Source organism: Microcebus murinus, chromosome 2 (assembly GCF_040939455.1).
Source record: "Microcebus murinus isolate Inina chromosome 2, M.murinus_Inina_mat1.0, whole genome shotgun sequence".
Lineage (NCBI taxonomy): Eukaryota > Metazoa > Chordata > Mammalia > Primates > Cheirogaleidae > Microcebus > Microcebus murinus.
The window spans coordinates 106,574,333-106,595,389 of record NC_134105.1 but is presented as its reverse complement, the minus strand read 5'-3'; the positions used below and the strand labels follow the sequence as shown (position 1 = coordinate 106,595,389).

Here is a 21,057-nt window from a genome sequence, read left to right as displayed (position 1 = left end):
ATGGGTTTTGCTTTATTAAAATAAATTAAAATGGGGACCAGGCCTGAAGAATCTAAACAAACAAAGCCAGTTAGGTCTCATAAGTGACCTTAACCTTGCTTGATTTGCAGACATAAACAAAACTTAATGAGCTAGTTTGTAAACGCCTATATTAAAGGAAAATAAAACTTAAGGCTGACCAATCAGAAGCATCAACTAACTTATAGTTATTTAACTAGAATTTTCCAGCAAGATAAGTGAAATAAGGCAACAGTATAACCATAACTAATCAAATATTTCTTTTTGCTTTAATTCCATGTTTGTCCTATAAAATTCTTCCCCTATGTTCCCTCCAAGGAGCCCTATAACCACTTCCAGTTTGGAGCTGCCCATTTAATAAATCACTGGTTGTTCAAATAAACTTTCTAAAATTAAAAAAAAGAGAGATTGTTAAAATTAATAAAATAATAGAAAGGAAAATCCTAGAGGAAAATAAACTAGCACTTTATATAAATTTTATTTATAATATACATGTATCTTTAAATAAAATAAGAATATTTCTATTTTTATGTATATTTTCTCCTATAATAAAAATAGAAAACTCACTAAGAATGGCAATAAGAATTAGGATGAGGAGTAAAGTAATGAAGATTCAGCTGAGTATATTTGATAATAAAATTCTAATTCTTTTACCGTGGAGCTTTTAATATATTTTCCATACAAATTTTAATTATTTAAACATTTCCTCTTTCCTATAAATGTTTATATTTTAATGTGTGAGGAGCTGACAGTACCTGAGATATCATACTAGCATTTTGATGTATTTCTTCAGTCTCTTAGAATTAGTAAAACTACATACTATAGTTATTATACAAAAGTTCTTATTATTTAATAAAATAAGTAGGGCAATCTAGAATGTGTGTCTCCTAGGATATGAAAATTTAAGTTTGCATAGTTAGTTCCCTTTTCTAGAATATTGGGTTAATTTAAATATTTAAGCAGCATGGTTGTGTTTGGTTATTGCATATAACTGTCGGGAAAAGCTGTTTCATGCACATGATCTTTTGATCCACACTAGGTCATATAAGAATTGGCCTTAGGCCTGGAATACTTCCTTATCAAGAGATAAAGAGCCCACACACCCTATGCCAGGCTCATCACCTGTTATGAGATTACCTTTATCTGTTTCAGATTCATTAAGACTTGAGGGAACTCACCTCTTCCTTCCACCATGTGAGAACACAGCATGAAATTGCCATCTCTGAAGCACAGAACATGCTCTCAATAGATACTGAATCTGCCTTGATCTTGGACTTCTCAGCCTCCAGAACTGTGAGCAATAAATTTTTGTTGTTTGTAAAATACCCAGTCTAAGGTATTTTGTTATAGCAGACTGAACAGACTACAGCAGAAATTGGTATTGAGAAGTTCAGTTCTGCTGCTGGAATAAATACCTAAAAATGTAGAAGCAGCTTTGGACCTGGGTAATGGACAGAGCCTGAGAAAGCTTGGAAGTTAATGCAAGAAAAAGTGGATCATGCCGGGCGCGGTGGCTCACGCCTGTAATCCTAGCACTCTGGGAGGCTGAGGTGGGCGGATTGCTCAAGGTCAGGAGTTCAAAACCAGCCTGAGCGAGACCCCGTCTCTACCATAAAAATAGAAAGAAATTAATTGGCCAGCTAATATATATATATATAAAAATCAGCCGGGCATGGTGGCTCATGCCTGTAGTCCCAGCTACTTGAGAGGCTGAGGCAGGAGGATCGCTTGAGCCCAGGAGTTTGAGGTTGCTGTGAGCTAGGCTGACGCCACGGCACTCACTCTAGCCTAGGCAAGAAAGCAAGACTCTGTCTCAAAAAAAAAAAAAAAGAAAGAAAAAGTGGATCCAAGCCATGGCCATCTGGTGGAGCACCTATCCACCTACAGGAAAGCTGCACTTTTGGACTGGGGTGGGTCTTAGGGCAAGGAAGTTCCCAACCCACGTTACCATTGCTTGGCAAGTGTGGGCACACATTTGTAACCAAACACTGGAGGGAAACTCTCAGGGCAGGGGTAGAGCAAAAAGAGCAGAGTTCACTACTAATAGTGAGTCAGTGAATTGCAGATGGTTCCTTCCCCATAAGCAGACTTTTCAGTTTGGTGAGGCCAATTCAGCTCCCTTCCCAGTGGCTCTTCCCAGCAGCCTGCAAGCCAACTTTCCTTCCCTGCTGAGACAGTTCTAGGACATACATCTGTGGAGCCTGAAGGCAGGCTTGCCCAACCTAACCCCACCCAGCCTTGCTCCTATACCCACCTCTGCTGTGGTGGAGATCAAGCAGTCCCCTGGGAGCTACAGAGATGGCCTAGGGCATTCAAGTGCTTCTCCTAAGAGGCTAGAGCCTATTACAGGCACAAAAGAACATCACTACAGTTGACTGTTACCTGCACGTTCTAACTATTATTAGGGAGAACAACAGTATATAGCTTATTACAGCATCTACTAAGTCAATCAAACAGAGTGTGGCCATTTCCTATAACAAGCACCACCCATTATCTCAGAGATTAAGCTGGGTTTCCAATACAGATGGGGTACTGGGGTACCACACTCACCTTGCAGGCACAGTGCCCAAGTTGTGAGAGGGCTTCCTCTACTGCCACAGGCCTCTGCCTGTATGGACCAGGGACCTGCCTGAAGTCTGTGTGGAGTCATTGCACTGGACAACAGGCATGGTGCAGATTGAGCAGCAGCCAATCCTGAGTTTGTTCAGCTGAAGCCATCTTCTGCTCTTAGGTACACAAAGCCAGGTCAGCATGGGACTCGGCTTTGCAGCAGTGGCCTTTACATCACTCCCATTAGGCTTGGGAGGGAGTGGACTAAGACCAAGTGGAGGCTCCTCTGAGTTGTACCCTGTGACTGGAAGCCAAGCATCCCTCCACTATGGGATGTGAGCACAGGAGTTGATGAGGGTGCTGCAGGCTCTGATCTGGCAGGCTTTGGAAGACTGCTTCTGCAGGTCATGAGGGAAGTAGGGAAGACTCCATGGTTCCTGGGCCACTGGAACTGACCTCTGCCCACATGACTTGGCATCCACATGCTCTATGAGCCTGCAGAATGGCCCGTCACCTGCTTGTCCTTGAGTGTACTCTCCAGGTCAGATCAGTCCACCACCCACTCAGCGCTGGTTCCAGCTCCAAAGCCTTGCTCAGAAGCCCTGCCTTTGGCTCCTTCCCAGTCCCAGCTTTGAGGCTTTCATGCCAGAGCCTGAAGCTCTTCCTCTGTGGCTCCAGAGCTCCCACCAGACCCAGGACACCACCCACAAGATTCAAGTACTGCACCTGGACCCTACAACCCAATTCCTGAGCCTTTATCACTGCCATAGGGCTGGGGAAACTGTCCCCAAGGTGGATCACCTCACCATGGACCCCCAGCCTTGAGCTGCCAGTACACTAGGACCTGTTTCAAACAAACACCAACAGTACAGGAACCCACAACTCTGACTATATAGCTTCACCCAGCTTCCACAGTCATCTGTGTGGGGAGATGCTGGGCAGGGCAAATCTCACAATGCCAGCCTCCATGGAGAGTGTCTTATCCGGCTGCCATCTCAAACTTTCTACACTTTCTGGTGAACAACCCAACACCCAGAAAAAATATCATCCAGCTGAGGCAAGAACAATGGCAATCACAGGTGAACAGGACAAAGCAGAAAAGCTCTATTACAGGCATCTGGGACACATGCCCCTCCCCTGCCACATCAACATTCCAGAGTAGGAAAAAATAGACACCATCTAGGGAACTCCCCTTCTCCTAATAAAGCAGGAGAAATAACAGGTGCCCTGCAAACCTATTGGTTGTGAGTTGAGAAAAGACATTTCAGATGAAAGAAACCACCAAAAGAACCACAGCAATATAAGAAAAACAAAACACTTCGACACCCACAAGAGATCACGGTGGAGGTATAGTAGGAAACTCCAACCTCAAGGAAATTGCCAAAATGACAGAAATGAAATTCAGAAAGTGGATGGCAAATAAGACAAATGAAATTGAAAAGAAGGTTGGAAACCAACAAAAAGAACCCAAATAATAATTGGGAATAATTTCAGGAAATAAATGAAAAAGTCACTAAAGAAATAGACAGCTAAGAAAGGATATAATAGAACTTAAAGAAATGAAAGAGTCATTTAGGGGATTTCAAACCACTGCAGAAAGTTTCAGTAACAGAATAAACTGAGGAGAAGAAAGAATCTAAGAGCCTGAAGACAAGACATTTGAGCTAACCCAGTCATTTAAAAAGGGAGGGAGGAGAACAAAAAAGTTGGAACATATCTCTTAGAGAGATATTTGACTATTCCAATCAAACTAACGTGAATTATAGACATCCCCAAGGGAGAAGAAGAAAAAGCTAAAAGCATGGAAAATCTATTCAAGGTAATTATTGAGGAAAACTTCCCCGGTATCACCAAAGATCCAGACATCCAGATACAAGATAGTCATCAAACACCAGGAAGATGTATAGCAAATAGGACATCTCCAAGACACATATTAATCAACATGCCAAAAGTCAAAATGAAGGAGAAAATATTCCAAGCAACTAGATGTAAGAAACAACTGACCTACAAAGGAAAACCCATCAGGCTTACAGCAAAATTCTCAGCAGAAACCTTACAAGCCAAAAGGGAATGAGGCCCCATCTACAGTCTTGAACAGCCAGCCTCCAAAACTAAGTTTCAAAATTGATGAAGACATTAAATCTTTTCCATACAAGCAAACACTGAGGGAATTTGTTATGACCTGCCCTACAGAAAATACTCAGAACTGCTTTGTACACAAATCAGCACAATGAATACCCACAAGTGTGAAGTCACCCAAAAAAGCTAAAGCTCACAACTGTCATAAAACAACAGCACAAGAGGGAAAACAAAGCAACGAGATATACTCAACATGATGAACAGAACAGCATCCTACATATTAATTCTATCTCTTCACATTAATGGTTTAAATGTGCCACTTAAAAGAGACAGGCTGGCTGAATGGATCAAAAAACACAACCCAAGTATCCACTGTCTCCAGGAGACACATTGAAATCACAAGGATGCATGCAGACTCAATGTGAAAGGATGAAAAAAATTAATGCATACAAATAGAAACCAAAGGAGAGCAGACATAGCCATTCTCATAGAAAAACAATGGACTTTAAATTTAAAAAATGGTGAAAAAAAAAAAGATGATCATTATATACTAGTAAAGAAAGCAATTCAAAACAATAAAAAAAAATATAACAATCCTAAATATATATGCATCTAAGACAGGAGCTCCCAGATATATAAAACAAATTCTACTAGAACTAAGCAATGAAGGAAATAATAGCATTGTAATTGCCAGGGATTTCAATACTCCACTACAAGAGCTAGACAAATCATCAAAGCAGAAAATAAATAAAGATACACTGGACTTACATGGGACCTAAAACAAAGGGACCTAACAGACATGTGGAGAATATTCTACCACAAAACTATTGAATATACATTCTTCTCACCAGCACATGGGACATTCTCCAAGATTGATCATATCTTAGGCCACAAAACATATCTCATCAAAATCAAAGAAATCAAAATCATACCATGTATCCTCTCATACTATAGTGGAATAAAACTAGAAACTCAACTCTAAGAGAAGCACTCAATTCTATATAAAATCATGGAAATTAAACAAACTGCTGCTAAATGATTATTGGGTCAATGATGAAATTAAGATGGAAACAAAAGATTCCCTGAACTGAACAAGAAAAGGGATACAAGCTATTAAAACCTATGGGATTCATCATAACCATTCCTAAAGAGAAAATTCATAGCCTTAATGCCCACATCAAAAGGTCAGAAAGACCACAGATTAACAACCTAATATCAAATCTCAAGGAACTAGAAAAAGAAGAGCAAAACAAACCAAAAGCCAGCAGACAATAACAAATAACAAAGACCAGAGCAGAACTAAAAGAAATGTAAAACAAAAAATGCAATCAATGAAACAAAAAGTTGCTTGTTTTGAAAGATAAATAAAATTGATAGACCTCTTGAAAGATTAACAAGGAATAGAAGAGAAATGATCCAAATAAGCTGAATCAGAAATGAAAAGGAGACATTACAACTGATAGCAGAGAAATACAAAACATCATCTGTGAATAGTAGGCAAATCTCTACACACATATACTAGAAAATTTAGAGGAAATGGACAAATTCCTAGAAACACATGACCTTCCAACACTCCTTCCAAGAAGAAATAGAATTCATGAACAGACCAATAATGAACAGTGAGATTGAAGCAGTAATAAAAAGACTTCTAACAACAACAACAAAAATCCCCAGACCAGATGGATTCATAGCCATATTCTACCAGACCTACAAAGAACTGGAACCCTTACTGTAGAAACTATTCCATAACATTGAGAAGGAGGGAATCCTCCTCAACTCATTCTACAAAGGTAGTATCACCTTTATACCAAGGCCAGAGTCGGACACAACAGAAAAGAAAAACTACTGGCAAATGTCCCTTATGAATATAGATGAAAAAATCCTCAATAAAATACAAGCAAATGGAATTGAACAGCACATCAAGAAAATGATCTACAATGATAAAGTGGGCTTCATCCCAGGAATACAAGGGTAGTTTAAAATACATAAATCAATAAATATGATTTATCACAAAAACAGAAGCAAAAACAAAGACAATATGATCATCTCAATAGATGGAAAAAAGCATTTGACACAATCCAGCACCCATTGGTGATAAAAACTCTAAGCAAACCAGACATAGAAGTAATATGTTTCAAAATTATAAAAGCCACATATGACAAACCCACAGCCAACATCATACTTATTGGGGAATAGTTGAAAACATTCCCCCTAAGAACTGGAACAAGAGAAGGGTGCCCACTGTCACCACTTCTCAACATAGCACTGGAAGTCTTACCCAGAGCAATCATAATAGAGAAAGAAACATAGGGTATCCCAATTGGGAAAAGGGGGTCAAACTATGACTTTCCACTGATGATAAGATCTTATATCTAGAAATCCCCAAAGCCCCACCAAGGGACTCTTGCAATTGACAAACAAATTCAGCAAAGTCTCAGATTATAACATCAATGTACACATATCAGTAACATTTCTATATACCAATAACAGCCAAGCTGAGGGACAAATCAAAGACTCAATACTATTCACAATAGCTATCAAGAAAATGAAATACCTAAGAACATAATTAAGCACAGAGTTGAAAGATCTCTACCAGGAGAACTATAAACACTGAGGAAAGAAATTGAAGATGACACAAGCAAATGGAAAAATAATCATACTCATGGATCGGTAGAATCAACATAAATGTCAACATTAAATGTTGACATTTAACAATCAACATTGTTAACATGTCCATATTACCCAAAGTGACTTACTGATTCAATGCAATCCCCATCTATGCTTTGTTTGGAACCAAAAAAAGAGCACAAAGCAATCCTAGGCAAAAAGAAAAAAGCTGCAAGTACCACATTACCAGAATTCAAACTATACTATAAGTTCTATAGTAATCAAAATTATCATGGTACTGGTACAAAAACAGAGACTTACCATGTTTCCCCAAAAATAAGACAGGGTATTATATTTATTTTTCCTCAAGAAGACACCCTAGGGCTTATTTTCAGGGGATGTGTTATTTTTTTTTAAGTACGGTACAACAATCTACATTTATTCAAATATAGTTAAGTCTTCTTCTTCTGGAACATCATTATAACTTTCCAAATCTTGAATTCCATCCTGAATTTCTTCTTCTTTTTGTTTTTATTTCAGCATATTATGGGGGTACAAATTTTAAGGTTTCAAATAATGCCCTTGCTCCCCTTCCCCCCATAAGTCTGAGCTTCAAGTGTGACCATCCCCCAGATGGTGCACATCTCACTCATGATGTATGGGTATACCCTCCCCCTTCTCCCCCCTCCCACCTGCCCAATACCCAATTAATGTAATTCTATGTGTCCACTTATGTGCTGATCAGTTAATACCAGTTTGCTGGTGAGTATATGTGGTGCTTGTTTTTCCTTTCTTGGGATACTTCACTTAGTAGTATGGGTTCCAGCTCTATCCAGGAAAATACAAGATGTGCCATATCACCATTGTTTCTTAGAGCTGAATAGTGCTCCGTGGTATACATATACCACATCTTATTAATCCACTCACGAATTGATGGGCACTTGGGTTGTTTCCACAGCTTTGCAATTGTGAATTGTGCTGCTATAAACATTCAAGTGCAGGTGTCGTTATTGTAGATTGTTCTTTGTTCTTTTAGGTAGATGCCCAGTAATGGAATTGCTGGATCAAATGGTAGATTCACTTGTATCGCTTTAAGGTATCTCCATATTGCTTTCCACAGAGGTTGAACTAGTTTGCAGTCCCACCAGCAGTCTAGGAGTGTTCCTCTCTCTCCGCATCCACACCAACATATATTGTTTTGGGACGTTTTCATAAAGGCCATTTTTACTGGAAATAAGTGATATCTGATTGTGGTTTTGATTTGCATTCCCCTGATGATTAGAGATGTTGAACATTTTTTCATATGTTTATTAGCCATTATTCTGTCTTCTTTAGAAAGGTTTCTGTTCATGTCCTTTGCCCACTTTTTGATAGAGCTGTTTGATTTTTTCTTGCTGATTTTCATGAGTTCTAAGTAGATTCTAGTTATCAGCCCCTTATCAGATGTGTAGGATGTGAAAATTTTCTCTGTAGGTTGTCTGTTTGCTTCCATTACTGTTTCTTTGGCTATGCAGAAGCTTTTTAGTTTGATCACGTCCCATTTATTTAATTTTTTTTTTTTGCTGCTGTGATTGCCTTTGGGGTTTTCTTCATAAATTCTTTGCCTAGGCCAATGTCTAGGTGAGTGTTTCCAACATTTTCCTCTAGAAATCTAATAGTTTCGTATATTAGGTTTAAGTCTGTTATCCAGCGTGAGTTGATTTTTGTGAGAGGTGAAAAGTGTGGATCCTGCTTCAGCCTTCTACATGTGGCTATCCAATTTTCCCAGCACCATTTATTGAATAGAGATTCTTTTCCCCAGTGTATATTTTTGTCTGCTTTGTCAAAGATTAAATGGCTATATGAGGATGGTTTTATGTCAGGGTTCTCAGTTATGTTCCACTGGTTAATATTCCTATTTTTGTGCCAATACCAAATTGTTTTAATTATTACAGCTTTGTAGTATAGTTTGATATCTGGCATATTAATACTTCCCATTTTGTTTTTATTGCCTAGAATTGCTTTTGATATGCAGGGTCTTCTCTGGTAAAAGCAGAAAAGAGAAATCTCTAATAAGCTCTATCAGGAACAAAAAAGGAGATATAATAACTGACCCCAAGAAGATACAAGATATAATTTATGAATACTACAAAAACCTTTATGCACACAAACTGGAAAATGAGGAGGAAATGGACAAATTTCTAGAAACACACAGCCTCCCTAGGCTCAACCAGTAAGAAATAGAATTCCTGAACAGACTAATATCAAAAGCCAAAATAGAAACAGCAATTAAAAATCTTCCTAAAAAGAAAAGTCCCAGCCCAGATGGTTTCATACCTAAATTTTACCACACTTACAAAGAAGAACGGGTGCCTATCTTGCAGAAATTATTCCACAACATTGAGAAGAATGGGATCATCCACAAGACCTTTTATGAAGCGAACATAACCCTGATACCAAAACCAGGAAAGGCCCCAATCTCTCATTTCAAGCAATAGAGCTCTCATGGGGCAGATGAGAAGGACTGTTTGTCTTCTTTACTGCTCTGCGATGAAATGCATGAGTTGGGCAGATACACTGCATAGCCATGCCCATCACTAGGTCTTATTTTCCAGGTAGGGCTTATATTGCACAAATGCTTAGAAATCCTGCTAGGGCTTGTTTTAAGGGTAGGTTTTATTTTCAGGGAAACACAGTAGATCAATGGAACAGAATAGAGAATCCACATGTAAAACCACTGGCCTAGAACCAACTTACCTTTGACAAACCAGATAGAAACATAAACTGGGGAAATGAATCCTTCTTCAGTACATGGTTCTGGGAAAATTGGAAAGCCACATGCAGAAGAATGAAACAGGACCTATATCTCTCACCACTCACAAAAATTAATTCAAGATGGATTAAAGACTTGAATGTAAGATATGAAATCATAAGGATTCTAGAAGAAAATGTAGGGAAACCTCTTCTAGGTATCAGTCTAAACAAAGAATTTATCACTAAGACTCAAAGGCAATTATAGCAACAACAAAAATAAATAAATGGGACTTGATTAAATTAAAAAGCTCCTTCACAGCTGAGGAAATAATCAATAGAGCAAATAGCAAACCTACGAATTGGGAGAAAATATTCACAATCTATACATCTGATAAAGGACAAATATCCAGAATCTATAAAGAACTGAAACAAGATAGATGCAAGATAGCAGACCGGAGACACCACCAGCCAGAGCCTCTCTGTAAAAAGGAGAAGGTTTAGGTGAAAGAGAAAAAACAAACATAGATAACAACATAGATCAGATGAGGACAAGTGCCTGAACACATCTGAAGGACGAGAGCCTGAACCTACAGGAGAACTCCACAGCAAGAAGTTGCAGAGCAGAACTGGATGGAGAAAGGCAACAGTGGGGATTAAGCCCCAAGAGACTTACAGACAAGCAAAAAGAGTAGGTGGAGCAGTTAACATCCCCCTCCTGTGCATCTTGGACTGTTGGAGAGCACCCCTGCTGCTGGAGAAACCTTTTGCTGACAGGAGCTCAGAGACTGCCACCCCCAGTGAGCAAAGAACTTCTTGTGGACAGGGCATCAAGATCCCAGCCACCGCGGGGTACCTCTAATGCCACAGACCCAACCCAGAAGGCAGGTGCCATGTTGCTTCTATATTCATCGGGTGCCTTTGTGCTCCCCAGGGGACCTCAGCCCCTTGGATTCCATCTTGCTTGTCCCAAAATAGACGTTTTCCAACTCTGGCCTAGACTGCAGGAGCCACAGGGGTCTAAGAGTTCCTGGTGATCTGTGCCAAGTCCAGAACCCAATGATTGTGGCCAGACTGCTTCCTGGGGAGAGGGTCAGAGATGACCAGAAAGAAGAGGGCCGGAGATGACCAGAGTGAAGACATTCCTCCTCCTACACTTTTTTTCTCCCCTTCCCCTCCCCCACCTGTGACTGCTGAGAGAGACATTTCAGCCACCTGAACATCATAGATGGTATGGGAAAGCCCATACATCCTAACTTTTCCCTGCTACCTAACTCATGGTTAAAGCAGACATAACCTTTGTACAGTTGGACTATGGACTCTTATAAGAACTGCTCCCTGACCAAAATTACACATGCTCCCCTGGGTTATATGTTCCTCTGTGCCTATCACCCTCAGATGAAGCATGCCATTGAGGAATTTGGGGTCCTTGAGTATTTGTTCAAAAAGACACTCTAACTTGGAAGGATCTATATTTTTTATACATCATAAGGTTGCCCAAGACACTCTGCCAGGAAGAAAAATGGACAGCTGGCCCCATTCTGCTATTTGTGTCTTCATACCCAACAGAGGCATACATGCCCTGGAAAATAGTCTGCAACTGTCATAGTTAACAATACAGCCTTAACCACCTACGGACAAGATTCACAAAAATCACTAGCTAAGGTGGTGATGGGTAACTGAATAGCTCTCAAGTATGCACTGGAAGAACAGGGTGGTGTTTGTGTTATGGCCAATACCTCTTGCTGTGTATATATCCACAATTCAAGAAAGATAGAAACCAAGATAAAGATCCATGCTCAGGTGATATGATTGTTACCTGTACACCCACGGTCCAAACTTATTTTTACCTCTTCAGTTGCCTTAATATAGGCACCGGGGATTTCTGGATGAGAACCATACTCGATGGAGAACTGGCCATCCTCCTGCATCTGGTTCTCTTAGTGACCCTGGTAAGGTAGTGTCTCAAAATAGCAGAGGATCTTTGAATAAACTGCATCTACACTGTTGTCCAGGGGCCCATCAGCCGCAACTCCAACTCCAAATTGAGGTGGGTAAAGGTCCTGGATTTGACATGCTTTGTCTGCTGTCTCAGTGGCCAGACAAGGGTTAGGTGTGGACTGTTGGGAAAGGCAGTCTTATGCATATGGTCTCTCAACTCCCACACTTGGCCACATAAGAACAGGTGTTGGGCCTGGAATACTTCTCACCAGAAGATAAAGAGCCCACACAGCCTGTGTCAGGCTTATCACCTTGTGTGGGAATATCTTTCCCTGTGTCAGACTCAACATATGCTCTTTTGTTCTGCTTAGGAATGTGCATCGATGGCCCTAAAACACAGTCCAGTTTTCAGTGTTTCAACTCCAAGCAGGAGGGGGCATGGGGTCCTTCTGCTGCAGCACAAGAGAGGTGCTGCCCTGTGTTGTCTTCCAGGAGGAACCTCCTAGCCATGAGGGACTGATGTGCACTATTGAAGCTAGTGTGCTCTGTCTCTTCTCTGTGTAAGTAAGGCATTGTTATATGCAGGTTTTGATTGTGCTGTGTTTACTTGGAAACTCTGATACCAAGATGTACCAGGCAAAACTATTGGATGTCTATTCCTAATAGTTGGCATGGTGATGATCTTTGCCATCCTCCATGTAGTTGAAGCCCTATCTTGGCATTAGTAACAGCATCATGATGGTCTGCTCAACAGTGACTATAATGTTTAACTGTAGGGCCCCATTTTCACTTCATGATTATATAGATAATGTTTGTTGGTAAACAAACTCTCTTCTATGTGTTTCGATACATACTTTTGTGATTACTGCGCCTAAAATTTCCTGTGTTTAGTGTTTCCTGTTTATCCAAATAAATATACATATAAATGAACCTATAATTAATAGAAATATTTATGTATGTAACACTCCTATTTATGAAAGCTGATAAAAATTAAACATATAACATTCAAACATTCTTTGCTTTGAAACTAAATACCGTTACTTCAAATTTTGAGAATCACTGTTGTTCGTCATTTGAGGAATGTTTGCAGCCTAGATTTTTCTTAACATAAGAAGTAGAACCAACCATCTCCCCTAAAGGAATTTCTCAACTCCTTAAATGCATAATCTGGGTGTTATGGCATATACCTATCACATTTGGAGATAAGCAAAGATGTCATTACTAGTATTTTAGGATAATTTTAACAGTGACAGAGGTTGAGAACATATTTTAGGTCTTTTTAGAACATTGAGTTTAAATTGACTTTTTGTGAATCCTTTTTAACCTACATGATTTAATTTACTGCTATTGCTTAACTTGCTAATCTGACCAGCCAAATGAAACTGAAGGAAAAGTTGTTAAGAGATTCTTTGTTGAATCCCAAGAGACAGGTGAGAGTCAGACTCTGGTGTTATTATACACGAGAGGCTTTAAGAGAATAAACACAAGCAAAGTAGCTTCTGGAACTAGGTATTAAGCGAGGCAGAGAACTGAGGATCAATCCACACCCATACTTCTGCATGGAGCGTCCCTCCATAAAGACACATGAGGACTAGGCACAGGTTTGGGGAGAAACAGGTGGTAGCAACCCTTGGTATATAGATATCATCTTCTCACCCTGGGTACCAACAAATATGAAGCTAGTCCAAGCACCACTGTGGACAGAAGATAGTTGACAGATGGAAGCATAAACTAGAGAGGAGGAAACAAGGCAGAGGTCACTTGGTAACAGATTCTGAAAAACTGGGTTGGGAGCACAGGTAAAGCATACTTTCAGTTTGCTAAGTTTGCACTAGTGCAGATAAGCAGATTGGGGTCATTGCAGTTTGGGTATAGATACAATCTTGCCCCATTTTGTAGTCACAGATGGCAAACCCAGGTGACATGTGCTTAAGAACTCATATATTTAAGAAATCTACATATTGAGGATTGATAGATAGGTAAAATTCTGTACATATTTAATGTATACAACTCGGTGAATTTGGGGATAAGTATACACCCATGAAAACATTACCACTATCAAGGCTATCCACATACCCATCACTTCCCCAAATTTCCTCTCAATGCTTCATTATAACAGTAGCAGTAGTATTTGTGTGAGTGCATGTGTGTGTGGTAAGAACACTTCACATAAGACCTACTCTTTTGGCAAATTTCAAGTGTGCAATACAATATGGCTAGCTCTAGGCACTATGCTGTATTGTAGATTCATCATGAATGACTGAAACTTTGTACCCATTTACTGTAATATCTCCATTTCCTCCTCCTCCCTGCCTCTGGCAACCACTGTTCTACTCTCTCCTTATAATAACTCATCTCCTTTTGCCTAACAATGGCTATACATGTATTCACAATGCTGCAATGACTTTTTATTTTTTTAAGTCCCCTTCATGATATGACTCCAACTCACCAGCCTCATCTCCTATGACACTCCCTGTCACTCACTACAATCCAGCTGCACTTGAATTCTTACAGTTTTTAGAAGACAGCCAGTCTCATGCTACATTTATTTGTACTTCCTTTGCCTACAATGCTCTTGCCCCAGAAACTGTGTGGCTTGTTTCTTGTTTTTGCTTTAGTTCTCTTCTGAAAGGTAATATTCTCACTGGATTGCCCCAAATACCTACTAGTTATGTGACCTTTGTCATCTCATCTATAAATGGAAATTATATCTGCTCAGGATTTTTATGAAAATTACATGAGTTAAAATGTATAAAGTACGGAGAAGAGTGGCCTAGGGCAGGTTTCATTCAAATGATTTTTATTATTTAATCAGGTTTAGCCATAAAAATCTTACTTCTCATATTGGCTGTCATAACTGAGCTGATGTTCAATATATGATCAGTATCACATGATTGATAAGAGGATCAGAAGTTTGTTCTACATTTTTGTTAGTGATGTTCACACTTGGATCAGGATCATGGAAGAGGGAATGGAATGTAGAACTTATAATGGATTCTTTGGTGACTTCTTATTCAGCAAGAATGATGAAGTCTATACACTATCAAGATTATACATATACTCATCACTTCCCAAAATTTCCTCTTACCCCTTCATTATAACTGCAGTAGTAGTTGTGTGTGTGTGTCTGTATGTGTGTGTGCGCATGTGTGTATGGTAAAACACTTCACGTAAGAGCTACTCTTTTAGCAAATTAGAAATGTGCAAATACAGTATGGTTAAATACCTGTTGAGCTGGTATTTCTTGCAACATAGTGAACCTGTACTGAGCTGCTTTTTGCACTCTTTCATGCCAATTTATGGGAAGGAACAATGTATATGTGCAGATAGCTCATATCTGTTGTCTGTAAAGGAGGTATGTGTTGTGCCTCACCCAAATATATGCCTACTTCTCATCTACAGTACCTTGTCAGAAGTTAAATTAGAATGCATTAAGTTATTTTGTCAGGAACCCAGAGTTTTCTGAAAATCGCTGTAGACAACAGTCATCTTTCCCTAAGAGAGTCCATGAACAGCAGAAGAGAAATGCAAAGAGGCACTTTGTGGCTGAGTTTGTCTCTCATAGCACAGAGAATTATGATATGGTGCTCTGGGATTTCCCCCCTCCTTCTTACGTTCATATGCGTATGTTAGGATATTGCCATACTATTAAAGGCAACAATTTGAAGGGAGTAGAGAACTAAAAGTGACAATTCTGCCATATGTGCACAACATCAGTGATGCACCTGCATTTTCAGTGACACCAGCACTTGAGAAATATACCAGTACCTGAAATTCTATCACCTATCAGAGACTGACATCACTAACATCTCTTTGGGCAAGTCAAAGTTTAATACCCTTTGTGCATTCAAAAAATATTTTTAATTACCCACTATATGTTAGGCTATCATCTAGGCACTAGGATACAAATGTGATCAGAATAGATAAGATCCAGGATATTGCAGTGCTTATATTTTAGGGGAGAAAGGCATACATCATAAATACATCATAAATAAGGTAATTTCAAATAAATTAAGAATTCAAGATAACCAAAGAATATTGGAATAGAATATGACTGAGGTGATGCGTGCTACTTTAATTAGACTAATCACCAAAAGTCTTCTAGGGGCATGACACTTGAGCTGAGAAGAAGCTCAACATAAGTGAGGGACAGAAAGAATTCTAGCATCAGAGAAGCGTAATATGCAATGGCAGAAAGGTTGCACACAGGGACAGAGAGATCAGTGTAGCCATATCAGGGTTCAAGTATTATTGTGAGCAAAAACTAGAGTGATGGGGCAAAATCTATTGAAATGGGAAACATCAAAAATACGTTTTCACTGCACACCTTGTGCCAGAAACTGAAAGATCCCTACTTGAACCTCTTAATTTTGATAGACACCATCTCCTGTGGACTTAAACCATGTGATGAAACCCTGACTTTCATCGTTTATTGCTCCAAACAACCCCTTAAAATTCCACCTTCCTCTCTGGACACTACTGGCTGCCTCTAGATGGGCTGCCTGAATATGTTCTACAGAAGGTGGTGGACTCTCAACAGTGGAAAGGCTGGCCTCAATGCCTGACAAGAGGTAAGAGTGCAGCCTAGATATGTGATTATGGAACCTTGTCTGATAACTTGAAAATGCCCAGCATGGAGTTTTAAAGTTCCACTAAAAAATCTACGAAATCTGCTCAATTATCCCATCCAAGGGAGAAGGTTGACTGTACATGAACTCTGCACTCTAACAGCTTTCTGCTTTCCAGTAAGTTCAATCAAATGTATCTTAGTTAATTAGATAATAAAAGATTCACATTAAAAAAAAACTAAAGATAAACAAACTATAAATATTGATAATAATAAACCAAAATAACAAAGAAAAGCAAACACATAGCTTAACTGGCATCTAATCACACTTTACCTTCATTGCCTTAGCTCTGGCTCTGCACATTACCATTGTGCTCAAACCCCATGTCCTCTTCTTGCTCAAAATATGAATTTCTCTCCCTCAATATGCACATCCAAAAAGACACACATAAACACACACAATCGGGGGGAATTAGGAATGCCAGTTCAACCCTGTCCTTACTTTGGCAAGGCACATCTCATATGTCACTATTGTCTCTAAATATCCCTGCAGGTGAATGAACACCCCAGAGTCTGAAGCACTCACCTGTCTCCTGTCCCCTGAGTGAGAGACAAGAGAGAGAGGACGGGTTTCACAAAGATCAGAATCAAATGATGCAGGGTTGTCAAAGAGAGAATGGAGCAAAACAGTATCACTTGATCTGACACTGAATTTATTTCAGTCATCATTTATTGAGAAACATTACCTTCAGGCAAAATCAGTTACATAATATGTGGGATCAGGGCAAAATGAAAAGGCAGTGTCTCTTTTTTAAACACTATTAAGAATTTCAAGGTGACATCAGCAGAGCATTGAACCACACATGCGTCCCTTCAGAGCGTGAGATCCTGTGTGCCGGCACAGGTCACGTGCCTGTAAAGCTGGCCCTGAATTCACACAAGGCTTTTGGTCATGAATACAGACACAAACACCTAAATCCTATTTTGAAACAACTGAGAGAAAAGGGAACAAAAATCTAGATAACTACTTTTCAGAGTAGGAAGAGATGAGTGTATTCATGAAGATCCGTTCCATTTTGGGAAGCACAGAGACGCTTTCAGTTAGGTAATCTGGAGAAGCTTCCCTGAGAGACAGGCATCTGAATTACAGTTTGAAGAATCAATAGCAAAGAATATGTATGTATCCAAAGCTAGAAGAAGAAGAAATCAAAACAAAACAGATTTCCATAGGGCCAGGATCTTTGCTGAAGCAAACTGTTTTAATAAAATCTTGCTTTCTGGCCAGTAGCGGCAGCTCACACCTGTAATCCTAGCACTCTGGGAGGCCGAGGCGGGCAGATTGTTCAAGGTCAGGAGTTCGAAACCAGCCTGAGCAAGAGCAAGACCCCGTCTCTACTATGAATAGAAAGAAATTAATTGGCCAAGTAATATATATAGAAAAAAACAGGCGGGCATGGTGGTTGGTATATGCCTGTAGTCCCAGCTACTCGGGAAGCTGAGGCAGGAGGATTGCTTGAGCCCAGGAGTTTGAGTTTGCTGTGAGCTAGGCTGATGCCATGGCACTCACTCTATTCTGGGTGACAAAGTGAGACTCTGTCTCCAAAAAAAATCAACAAAAAATCTTGCTTTCTTTATTAGACATGAACCATGTTAAAGATACAGAAAAAGACTCTATGTATAAGGTGAAACTAAAGTCACCAGATTTGCTTTATGCATGTTTTCCACTTCTCCAAGATTCTGTTTATTATCCACGATTCTTGTGCCAAGCAGAGCTGACATCCTGAACCCCTAGTGTCCTGGGTGTTGATTACCATGGGAAAGGCAGAGCTGGAAACATGGATAGATATAAATTTCCAATTTGAGCTGTGGGAAAAGAAGAGGATGTTAATCTCAAGAAAGGAAATCAGAGAAAAAGGGGGAAGAAAAAATGAAGATAGAAAATAGAAGAAAGAATTAAATAGAGGTTAAAGAAACAAAGAACACACAAAGGCTTACCATTGTTTTTTAAACCATGATTTCACTACAACCAACATGACCACTGTAACTAGGACTGTCAAACAGATCAGTATCAGGAGAATGGAGTATCCACCTGGTTGGTGACAAAATACAAACATCAACCCATAAAATACTCTCCATCCCACCACAGCTAAGCCTTCTCATTGGGCCCTCCTCGAGTCTTCATCTGTATTTTCTAGTGCCCTCATTTTAATTCCTCCCCAACCTTATTCCATCAAGTCACCAGTTCATCCCTTCTTTTCTCTTTAGTACCTTTAATTCCCTACTTCCATTTCCTTCAAATTTAACTGCTGTCATTCTCTGTCCTTCTTTATGTGGATTCACCCAATCTCATTCTTCTTGTGTTAGGCATCCTACCCACTTCCCTGCTCCTCACAAAAGGAACAGGACTGTCTTCCATGACTTCCCAGCTGGGCCCCAGCCCTTTCTCACCCCAGTGGAGGATGATGTCCTGGCCCCCGAGACTGCTGTGCTTCACCCGACAGGACAGGCCAGCCACCTCCCCAGCTGCCACATCCAGGGTCGCTCGGAGATACCACGTCCCGTCAGCATTGGGCAGGAGGTCACTGTGCCGAGTGCCCGGCTGCTCCTGCTCACCCCGCATCCACCTCACCCACACGGGCTTTGGGTAGAATCCTGAGACGTGGCACACCAGCAGCAGACGGCCAGGCCCGGGACTAGGGCCACTGGACAGCCAGGCCTCGGGCTTCACTGGACAAGAAAGGTGGGGAGAAATGGAATTTAAGGGGAATTCCATGCCCAGAGTGCAAGGTCTCAGGTGTTTTAGAAGTTTGAGTAATACCTTCTTTCTCTCCTGTAAGAAACAATCCTAAACCCACACATCTAACCTTATAGCCTCTCATGTGTTTCATAATGATAATGAGAACTGGCAAATTGAAAAGCAAAAGTTAAAGCACTAGGACTAGGAGAGGAGAGAGAGTTGGGCTCACCTTGTCTTTCCAATTCTGACTTTCCCGCTGCAAGGAGGCCTGCCAGAAATCGAGGACAGGTGTGACCAAACATGGTCTGCACCATTTCTTTAATATCTCGGTAGCGATTGAGCGCCTTGCACACATTCTGGGCCCGACTCCCTGCTGCTGGAGATGGCACCCAGGAACTTCCTTGGAAACTGAAGAAACCTGATCCTTGATACGCCCCATTTATGAAGATTTCTGAGGCCTTCCCAGCATGCATTTTACAGCCAGCTGATATCTGTAGCTCAAAGGGGTCTGAGGACAGAGAGGGAAGACAGAATCAATATGGAAACAATGACAACAAAGAAAAATAAACTATTTACAGAGTAATGATATTTAAAGGAAGGAAAATTTTCTAGAAAATCATATGGAAGACTAGAGTTTAGGGGAAGGAAAGAGGTAGGAAGAAGAATTGAAGATAATAAAGATACTTTGTAATAATTATTGGGGAAGGGATAAATGGGAAGGCCAGTCTAGAAAAACTTCTATGAGAGTGGTATGTACAGGACAGGTCACATGAACACTCAGGCCAAGGAGAAAAAAGGCCAGAAACCTGGTTGGGAAACACAGAGTGTGAGGCAAGGAATGATGGGTAGAAAATCAAGAAGAGACAACCAGTCCAAAGAGCCAGAACTTGAGGGTATATTCAACGGCATGCAGAAATATGTATATGCAGGCCCTCTTCTGTATGATGGTGGCTGGGGGTACTGGGGCTAGTGAATGGTCTAGCAGAGGAGGCAATGGGATATAAAGGGAGACAGGAAACAAGGTCAGGAAGGTTGGATGGTGCTCAGAGCCTACACACTGTTTTCAGCTTTGGAAGATGGTTGGAGCCCCTAGGCAAATTATCAGTTCAGAACAATAAACTTACATTCCAGTTGAAATTGACTGGCAAAGGTCTGCACTTCCCTGGGAAAAACACGCAAATATAACTGCAACAGCACCTGTAAGTTCTTCAACTCCTTCTTGCTGAAGTCTCCCTGGGACCAGGGCCTCAGAAAGCGGAAGGTTCCCACAATATCATCCCAGGAGTGAGTCTGCAGCTCGCCCAGCCAGCCTGAGCCCTGGGTGCGCGCCCAGCTGTGGTTGGCGAAGGAGGAGATCTGGAGCATGCGGAAGGAGATGGGCTCTTCTGCTGCTGGATGATGGGATCCTAGAGCTTGGGGAGCTGAGAGACAGGAGAATGCAAAGTGGAGTGAGTGTAAGCAGATGGGAGATGAGATGCCGTGAGAAGAAGAGGAGTTTAGAGAGGAGAGGAAGGATGGAGATAATTACTTGTATTCCAGTACCACTATTCCCCTGGACAAAAATCCATTCCCCAAAATCAGAGACAGAAACAGAGACTGTCAGCAAGAATTCTGTGCCTAGAAGTGGCCTGGAAGGCAGACTCCAGGAGCATCCTAGAGAGGAACTGATCATTTTCCTAGATCCTCCCCAGAACCTCCTCTGCACCCTCCTGTGCCCTGCCACCTCAGCTGCTCCTATCCTCCCACCTCAGCTGTTCCTACCAGCTGTGGTCTCCCCAAGGCAGCAAAACTCCCTGAAGAGGAGCAGGAGCAGGAGCAGGAGCAGCAT

General features: G+C 40.7%; 1 protein-coding gene across 1 annotated transcript; it reads right to left on the bottom strand.

Moving 5' to 3' along the window:
* Positions 1-18,186: 18,186 nt before the first annotated feature.
* Positions 18,187-21,057, bottom strand: LOC105862415 (T-cell surface glycoprotein CD1e, membrane-associated-like). Its single transcript, XM_012748686.1, has 6 exons — positions 20,991-21,057; positions 20,354-20,650; positions 19,459-19,737; positions 18,941-19,219; positions 18,488-18,581; positions 18,187-18,355 (listed from the first exon to the last, which is right to left on the bottom strand). Exons 1-6 carry the CDS (start codon positions 21,055-21,057, stop codon positions 18,187-18,189), a joined length of 1,185 nt encoding a protein of 394 aa, XP_012604140.1.